Raw genomic sequence first — 10,314 nt, 5'->3', positions numbered from 1 at the left:
GTTTGTATGTGGTGGTAGCCCCAAGTCTCCATTCGTGCATAGGGGTGGTTGCGTCTCGATAGCTATAAGGGTGCGGGAGATATGAGGCTAAAAGTAGTTGAAAGTGGCTTTCTGTTTCGAATGTTTTGTTCGAATTTGTTGGAAATAAATTCGAACATAAAATTCGAATATTGGTTCGATTACAGAACGATTGTAAACGTTCCAGAAACGTTGAAAATAGTTTGTTTGACTAAACGTAAAAATTCTCTAATTAGTCTGAAAACGGGGGACCTAATTCTCGCATTCTGTGAAAACGGGTAAGATTAGCTATAATGTAATTATCTTAATCTTCACTATCGTTACTTTTTGCTTAGCGAAATGGGTCCTTGCAGCTAGATTCTAGATTACTCAGAAAAACAGTCTTTTATATATATAAAAAAACTATATTACATACAAATAAAAACCCAGCAAAGCGGGTCCTTGCAGCTAGTATTTAAATAATTTTTTATTGAAGTACAACACTGATTATACATTATTGGTAAACTGAATGAAGAAAACTGGAAAAGCTTATATAAAATAAAACTAATTCAATCTATTAATGTAAAAATAAAAAATTTCAAAAATAATTTTGTTTCGGTGTTATATTATTTCATACAATTGTTGTGTTTTAATTTTATTCGATACTAGCTTTTGCCCGCGGCTTCGCTCGGGTTAAGAAGTATTATTATTAATTAGGTATAGTTTTTGCGGCTTTACTTTTGTTTAGCGTATGTAAAAAATTAGGGCCTACAAAACTTCTTTGTACAACTATGTACAAAGGGTACAATATAATCCCCGCAAAAACTATTCATGAATTTTTTTGTAGTAAAATCGACTTGCCATTGATCTTTTGCTGATAATTGATGCTTTTTAACAGCCTTTTTAATCTATAGTTCAAGATTTCTCTTGAAAAATTAATATTTTGGTCAATGCTACCCAAACCACTGCAAATACTATTTACATCATAGACTTCTATGCATACCTGTTCCCGCGAGTTTTAATAGAATTTGTTGCCAATAAACATTCAAGAACAGCCAGTATGTCGTCTTAATATGCCATGGCGGACAGATTGACTGACTTACTGAGAGACAATGGTGTAGCAAACATAACTGGCGCCCGGGGCACGACACTATATTGGCGCCCCCTCTCCCTCTCCCTCCAGAAACAAATCTTGTTTGTCTTGGAGACCATTTGGCGTCCCTCTGCGAGTGGTGCCCGGGACACGTGCCCTACTTGCCCCACAATAGCTACGCCTCTGCTGAGAAATTTTCTTCTTCGTGTGTGGGCGATAGGAAATTCTGAAGTTCCTCAAGGTCAAGCAGCCTCAAAGGATTAACTTAACCTCTATGGCCGCCTATAGATTCTGTTTTGGGCTCCTTATATTTTTCAATCCATTATTATTTAAGATTAGGGGTCCGACTGTTTCTATTCCACTAGTGTATAAATAAATAGAGTAGGACTTTAAACATAATGTGAGTTCTGAAGGGAAGAGTGAAATACAGAAATGGAATAATTAGAAAGAATTAACTGAATAACTTAAGAATATAATTTTTAAGACGCAGAAATCGGATCAAAAGATCAAATGAGAAAGGGAAAAACAAAACCCATACACTTACTATTTTGTCCGATTCTGTGAACAATAAAGCCGATGAAGATGACCATATAAGGAACAATTATTACTAAGGTTGCAAGATAAACTGATCTTAGTCACCTCCAGCAATTAATTCACTTGGTTTGACAGCTGGTATCAAATTTATGAGGTAGAATGAGTAATCGTAACGGATAGAAAGAGGTAATAAATTTAAAGAAATGTTCGATTTCTGAAAATTAACATAAACAAAACCCGGACACAAATCAAACTTAAAACGGGTTGCATCGTACCTACCATTAGTCAGCTCTCCCGAAGATGGGTATAAAAACAGTGCTTGGACGCGGACATCGCGACAGATATCATCAGACCCATACCGACAAACTGTCCGTCGCCACCTTGCCATAATCGCCGATGGTCAACTCCGCCGATCGGGGACGTTTTGCCAACCTCCCGTATGAAGAGATCGGTAACCAAGATATATTATTTTAAACTATTTTGTAAACTTTTTCTCTCGGGTCTCTCGTCTCAGTTTTAAGCTAGATTAGCTTAAAACTGAGACGAGAGACCCGAAAGAGGAAGATTGAGACAGATAAAGGTCCAGAACGTAGACGGGCTATCGATAAAAACGAAGTAATCATTGTCGCCGCCTAGAATTTTTGACTATTTTCATCTTTTGTATCTATTCGTTTTTGTAGTCGCTGTGTATTATTTTATAGTTTATTAAATATGATATGTTATGGTTAATTATGTGTCTTCCTTGAGTACGGCCGACACCTTGTCACGACCTCGCTCACACTCCTACTCGTTTACCACTTATACCAGCCCGGACAAAGAAGCCGATAAGTGGGTACAAGCTCGGCGCTCTACTCCGTCGGTTCACACAGTAATATATAAAAGACTGCTACAATATAGAATGAAGTTGACATATTTGTGACACACGATTTAAGCTTCTATTTCGGAAAGATTTGCCCACTGCTGCAATATATCAATAAAACTTGTGGATTATGGAGTTTTATGGATATTTTGAACAGATTTGTAGCACTTCACACCTCACTGTGGGACCGGTTCCACCCTCTATGAGCATAACAATAAAGGCTTTTTTAATCGTATTAGGGGAAAGACAGCTAAAAACTTCCTTACAATTTTTATTTACGTTTTAAAATATAGCTTTACATCAAATTTTGCTGATTTTCTTATGCAACCTTGGATTTGGTTTCGTCCTTTCTCTTACTTCAACCCATTGATAGAAACCAACAAAAAGTATAGAAGAATAGTTCATCAACTCCACTTAAAGGTAAGTCTGCGATTCACTCTATCAAATCGATAAAGTTTAATTTTCTAATTATTTTTCAGGTAATCAAAGAAAGAACAGAATTAATCAAACGAAATCAACACATGGATGATTTTCAAGGAGAGGAAAAGACTTTAGGAATAAAGAAGAAGCGAGCTTTTCTGGATTTGCTTCTGTTTCATCACCTGACGGATGGAACTCTCTCTGAAAAAGATGTCAAAGAGGAAGTCGACACATTTATGATTGCTGTAAATAATAATATTCACTTCAAACGAAAAAGTTATAAATCTTTTTATTTATTTTTACGCTTTTCTAATTTTCAAATTAGGGATTCCATACCGTAACCGTGGGTATCGGCTGGACTTTATATCTTTTAGGATTGCATCAAGACATTCAAGAAAAGGTGTTTGAGGAATTGAAAGNTTTGTATTTATAAATATACAGTAGTTATGGGTGGTTATATTTTGGACCTGATTTATTAGGAGTATTTATCAAGTTTATATATTAAATCTGTTATTTTTCGATAATTCGATGGCATTTTTGTTCATACTATAATTTGTAATTTTATCCAAGAATTTATCTTGCAATAAATCAATGTGCTATATACTGTATATTTTCTTATTATTCAACTACTTTACCGAATGTTCGGTAAAGTAATAACGCAATAGGGATTTCTAGACTAATTAGTAAATGTTCAAAACGTATAAGTAAAAATATTAACTGTTTAGAAAAAAAAATAAATGACTTTTGGAATTAATTCTGTATTTTTCGTTTTTGATTTTAAACTCCCTAAAAGAATTAAAACAAATTATAATGATATTGTAAACGATCAGCATTAATTCTTAATCTATTTTAATCTAAAGCTAAATTTGTCATACCATCCGATCGATATGCATCCATACCATAACATATCACCTTGCTGTCGTCTTCAGTGAATTAATTCATTTTTTCCTAACATCGTCTTAATAGGTTCTCCAGACGTCTAGTCCATCGCTGTTAAAGAACTTTTCACTGCTTCATATTTATTAATTCACCTCATGTCATATATTTAGCTCATGCCAAAGGCATCTATTTGTGGCTCGTATTTACAGTTTGAGAATTTATTTTCTTATTTTGTAGGTGATTTCATAGCTGAGAAAAATTAATCCATTCTAAAAACAATTTTCGTATTTCTACTAAAATATGATTTTCGTAGGTCAAAAATTCGCCACGATGGAGATAAAGACTGTCCTGGCCAACGTCATTCGAAATTTTAGAGTTTATTCATTAGATCCTCGCGACAAGATGTTCGAAAGTTCAGATGTTGTTCTGCGACCAAAATATGGAATAAGAATGTACATTGAACGGCGATAAGGTTTTAAGGCGTTTGCGTGTGACATTATCGCTATTACTTCTGAAAATTAAAATGATTTAATGGGCAGAATTTTATGAAGATTTAATAGACTTAAATACGTTGTGTGAAGTTTTTATTAATAATATATAAATATATATTGGAAACTCAATTTCTAAATTAANTAATATTCACTTCGAACGAAAAAGTTATAAATCTTTTTATTTATTTTTACGCTTTTCTAATTTTCAAATTAGGGATTCCATACCGTAACCGTGGGTATCGGCTGGACTTTATATCTTTTAGGATTGCATCAAGACATTCAAGAAAAGGTGTTTGAGGAATTGAAAGAAATTTTCGCTAAGGAGGAAGATAGAATGATAAATACAGAAGACTTAAGAAAGATGAATTACTTGGAATGTGTAATTAAGGTATTATTGTAGTTGTTTTCTTGTAAACCTTTTTCGTAAAAGAATGGGCTTAAAACCATATATTTCACTCGTCCGGCTGATATATAATAGAGGAGAAGTATGGCAATTAGTCAATAATGACTTACAAGAGTTTTATTCTTTCGGACTCGGGAGATTTCGAAACGTCGAAAATTGCAAAAAAGTTAGATATTTTTCTGTTTTTGGATGTTAGCTTGAGAGTAAAGCACGACTTTTTTTTCTTACAGTTAAAAGCTTTAAAATGGTAAAATGTTCCGAGAAATTTTCAAGAGAAACATTTCGATTACTCGTGGAAATTTTTACTTTACCAAATAATACCNGAGAAAAATTAATCCATTCTAAAAGCAATTATCGTATTTCTACTAAAATATGATTTTCGTAGGTCAAAAATTCGCCACGATGGAGATAAAGACTGTCCTGGCCAACGTCATTCGAAATTTTAGAGTTTATTCATTAGATCCTCGCGACAAGATGTTCGAAAGTTCAGATGTTGTTCTGCGACCAAAATATGGAATAAGAATGTACATTGAACGGCGATAAGGTTTTAAGGCGTTTGCGTGTGACATTATCGCTATTACTTCTGAAAATTAAAATGATTTAATGGGCAGAATTTTATGAAGATTTAATAGACTTAAATACGTTGTGTGAAGTTTTTATTAATAATATATAAATATATATTGGAAACTCAATTTCTAAATTAAATTAGAGAATACGAAGTTTGGACAAACATAAAGTTAGGTTAAATTAGGTTAGGTTAAGTTACGGATATTCTGTAAATAAACTAAAAATCGCGATCCGCTTACTGAATTAAAGTAAACTTTTCTAAACTTTTCAACGTAAGCTCTCTCTATTTTGAGATGCACGGTCGAGATGGACCGTTGGCGTAAGTGCATCTCAAACCAGATTGTGGATGACCCAGAGGAATATTTTTCTGTTTTTAAGTGTGGCTACTCTGAAATAGAATATGTCATATCCTAATTAATTTCACATTTTTTTCGGCCAAGATATTTTTAGTTAATGCAAAGAGATGACAGAAAAGTGCATAGTCTAGATTGTATGAGGATGTGTTGTTCCATTTTAATTTTCGGATGTTATACACGATAAAACGAACGATTACCACGTACGGATGGGAAAAGAGTTTCTATTCTATTTACAAATTAAAATTCATATTTGTCTAAGCTTTGTATTTCTAAATACTGTAAGGTCTCTATTTATGCGGATTATTTTTATGCGATTTTGAAGTTGTGCGGTTTGTATTTCATCCAAAAATTTCTTGGACAAACATACATATAAGCTTGTTTAGGAAGCCCAGTCTCCAAAAATCGTGGAACGCTCAAAGCTCACTGACATTTGTTCCACTGACATATAACGTTTATGGATGTAAAGGGTTGCTAGATCTACCTTAATCGCTTTAGTTCCTAGCAATTTTTGATATAAATGTAATTAAACATAAAAAATACTTAAAACTGAAAAAAACGAAAGAAATGCGTTAATTTTGAAGAAAAATTTGGAGACTTAAAAAACATTCCAAAAATTCAAAAAAAAAAAAATTCAAAACTTGCCTTAAGGACCGTGTTTTATGCAACGCTATGTAACCTGCCCGAGTTAACTCGGGAGAGGAACTAATTTAATTCACTCTTCACATCCAGATGTTAGTGATTTGTTTTTAGAGTGAGCTTTTGCAATTCGGTGATTCCCCTTGTATTACTTTTCAATAAAATAAACTGAATTAAGTTTGAATACAAGTTTATTTTAAGCTTTTATATGAATTTCTTTCAGACATTCGAAGTAATTTATTAAACAGCCTATTTCTTTTAATTTCTGCAAACTTTTTTATGCGGTTTTATGTTAATTTTAACTCGTTGTTTTGGTTTTATGCGATTTTAGAAAATTACGGAACGTATCCCTACTTTTTCAAGGCAAGTAAAGTCTTTTTTATGCGAATTTTTTATATGCGCTTTTCTGTAGAACGTATCCACCGCATAAAACGAGACCTTACAGTATACAGTAGTTATGGGTGGTTATATTTTGGATTTGTTCTATTGGGAGTATTTATCAAGTTTGTATATTAAATCTGTTATTTTTCGATAATTCGATGGCATTTTTGTTCATACTATAATTTGTAATTTTATCCAAGAATTTATCTTGCAATAAATCAATGCGCTATATACTGTATATTTTCTTATTATTCAACTACTTTACCGAATGTTCGGTAAAGTAATAACGCAATAGGGATTTCTAGACTAATTAGTAAATGTTCAAAACGTATAAGTAAAAATATTAACTGTTTAGAAAAAAAAATAAATGACTTTTGGAATTAATTCTGTATTTTTCGTTTTTGATTTTAAACTCCCTAAAAGAATTAAAACAAATTATAATGATATTGTAAACGATCAGCATTAATTCTTAATCTATTTTAATCTAAAGCTAAATTTGTCATACCATCCGATCGATATGCATCCATACCATAACATATCACCTTGCTGTCGTCTTCAGTGAATTAATTCATTTTTTCCTAACATCGTCTTAATAGGTTCTCCAGACGTCTAGTCCATCGCTGTTAAAGAACTTTTCACTGCTCCATATTTATTAATTCACCTCATGTCATATATTTAGCTCATGCCAAAGGCATCTATTTGTGGCTCGTATTTACAGTTTGAGAATTTATTTTCTTATTTTGTAGGTGATTTCATAACTGTATACTGTTGATTCTCACACATAGGCTTATATAGCTACATGAGATGAAATTTACCTGCCATTATTTGAAAGTAGCTTCATCATTTCGGAGCAGACTGTGTTTGCAAAATCTCACGTATTTTGCTTTGTGTTAAATATGCATAATGGGTAAGTCTGATGTCACGACATCAGACTTATTGAAGAACAAATGTATTGCGTTGTAAATACATTGCTTTTTGTCAGTTTAGAACTGGTCAGAACTGCGTATAATGCTGTTGAATAAAGCAATGAAATCGATGATCCAGAAGCTTTAAGTAACAGGATGTCTACAAGTTCGACCTGGTAGAGGAATAAAACGAGCGCGACAAGAGGCAAATGAAGAAATTGCAACTGCGATTGTCTGCGGATCTCGGGTGAATTTTACTGGTAGTAGCATCGACCTTGGTTTAACAAGCTACTATGGCACGGTATGGAAAGTCTTGCTAAAGATTATCCATTTATATCTGAACGTGATCAGCGACGTCAAGAAAATATGACTGTTCCACATCGCTGCACAGGTTGCAGCTTCTATGACATCGCAGAAGAAAGTCATTAGGTTAATTTTAAAAAAAATTTCTGTAGTAAATTTATATTTGCTATTAAACACTGAACATTTATCAATGTTCTTATAAATCTTGTAAAGTTCTTATTGTTTTTATGAACTTTCAGTAATTCCTAATGAGTTTCCTCCTGCTTCTAAGAACTTTCCAATAAAAATAAATGAATAAATAATATAAAATTATTTTTATTCGTAAGCCAAGGATATAAATTTTTCTGTTTTCATCGTTAAATTTTTATAACAAGCAAAATTATTTTTTTTTAAATCATATTTTTTTATTTAAAGCCATTTATTTACTATTCTTTTATCCATTTACTTATTTATTTTTACAATTTTTCAGACAAATTAAATAATAAATGAAATTAAAATAATGCATCAAGTTTCATCTAAAATTAGAAATAAATAATTATAGAGAGATAATTCAAAAAAATTAAAAAGGAACAAATTAAATTGTGGCAAGTGTTACCGAAATATCTGTGATATTTCTGTATTTAGAGATAACTTTTAGTTAATTTTTTTAAAAAACCTTACTTTTTCATACAATGTTTCTGTAAAGAAAGCATTAATGTTACTTATAGAAATATTTTAAAAATTTATGTTAACAAGTAAACATTTTCCTGGATTATAGAGTATTTTTATGGCATAAATATGGTTTATTATACCCTTGTAAATTGCCACCGTTTAATATTCTGTCTGTACTGTCGTGGCATGTTACATCGTCATTCCTATCAGCCAAGGATTGTTGGCATTCTCGATGAATCGCGGATAATTTCGTAGTGTATAATTGTCTCGACTTTTTCTACTCAAAATTATAATTTCTAATGCTCAGTTGACAATTTTCTTTTAACGATTACAACGCATCTGCGACTTGTCTAAATGAAAAGTAGTTTTGTTTTCTTAAGAATAAAACGAATTCCCATTGGTTTATTTATTAAAGATTATAAGGAAATATTAAATGCTCTTATCTAAAGTATTGATTTTGTTTAGAATTCAGGAAATTAGAATGTTTTCAGCTCGAGAATACTAGCAACACGATAGAAATTATGAGAGGAACTCACTAAACGACTGAGTTTGGTTCCTACGACTTTTAGAGTAAATTTCTTTTGTTCTTCTCTTATTCTTCCAGTTTTAATTGCGGTTATGATTCATCTCTGTTGCTCTCCCTTCCTTTGATTCTTCACCATTCTTCCATTCATCCACTTTCTTTTTGCCATTTTCTACTCTAGATTACTCAATAAAATATAAATGTATATACGAAATATGTCTCGGAGATTGCGAACTTCTTGTGCAGTAAATACAGACCGACTGAAGAAACGACTCTACAATCTAGCAACGAGTTGCATAACTTTCCCGGTTAATAAAAAAGTTTAAAATTGTGTGTAGGTGTTGTTTCGCGATTTTAACACCCCTTTTTCTCCCTATTCCCTCGACCTTTAATCGCCAAAATTTAATAACACCAATAAACATAAAATTTATTCTTTTACCTTTAAAAACTGGCCGTCTTAGTTTTGTCTACACGTACAGGCTATTATAACTAATTCTAGTTTTGAAGACAAAAATAATACTTTAATCTTATTATAGCTGTATTTATTGTTACATAAGGCTTTTATTGTACTTGAACTTACTTTAAGTATATAAAACTAAAATGTCTTACAATATTAGTATTTGTATAAAAGTAGACTATAATTCTTTTAAGTGTAAAAAGTACAGCTTTATTATGTAAAAAGTATAGCTTTATATAAACTTCATCCCTTAAAAGGAGATTTTAGATTTGTATTGAAGAATGGAGAAGTTTTTCATCTTCCGGCTTTAAATATTGTTTTTTACTTATAATCTGATTAAAAATATATATAGGCTATATCGTTTACTTTCATCGTTTTTAAAGATTCTTTTTAACAACATTTTACTCTTTTGACACATTTCTATAAGAAAAGAACAAAAAGAATTTCATATTTTAACATAATCAGAGGTTATAAAATATATTTTCTTTACTTTATTTATATTTAGTGTTTTGTTAAATACAAACATCAAAATAATTAGAAGAATGCACATAAATTTAAAAAAAAAATAAAAAACAACTTCATAACATTGACTACAGAAATCTATTCTTAAAAAAAATTCCAGCGACGAGTTGCTTAACTTTCCCAGCCACCATCTATTACGATATTTTATTTTTAAAATTTTTATAGTTTTAACTATTATAAAATTACAAAACGTTTAATTTTGAAGGTATTGATAAGTTTTATAAAAAGAAATAAATTGTTAATGCTAATAACGACTAAAATCGTCATTAAGTCCGACCGTACCTAGAGATACACACGACCCCTTTTATCTCCCCACTCCCTCATCCTTTAACTACCA

The 10,314-nt window shown here is 31.5% G+C and overlaps 1 protein-coding gene across 1 annotated transcript in view; it reads left to right on the top strand.

The window, feature by feature from the left end:
* Positions 1 to 3,336, top strand: part of LOC111638731 (cytochrome P450 4C1-like) — a 13,527-nt gene extending 10,191 nt beyond the window's left edge. Inside the window, exons 3-5 of the mRNA XM_023384483.1 lie at positions 2,777 to 2,903; positions 2,963 to 3,148; positions 3,229 to 3,336. Coding sequence (XP_023240251.1) covers positions 2,777 to 2,903; positions 2,963 to 3,148; positions 3,229 to 3,336 — 421 coding nt within the window. The remainder of the gene's footprint in view (positions 1 to 2,776; positions 2,904 to 2,962; positions 3,149 to 3,228) is intronic.
* The last annotated feature ends 6,978 nt before the right edge of the window (positions 3,337 to 10,314 follow it).

Source organism: Centruroides sculpturatus, unplaced genomic scaffold, assembly GCF_000671375.1.
Source record: "Centruroides sculpturatus isolate CEXI.00-Female unplaced genomic scaffold, Cexi_2.0 scaffold1159, whole genome shotgun sequence".
Classification (NCBI taxonomy): Eukaryota; Metazoa; Arthropoda; class Arachnida; order Scorpiones; family Buthidae; genus Centruroides; species Centruroides sculpturatus.
This window is presented reverse-complemented; position numbering and strand designations above follow the sequence as displayed.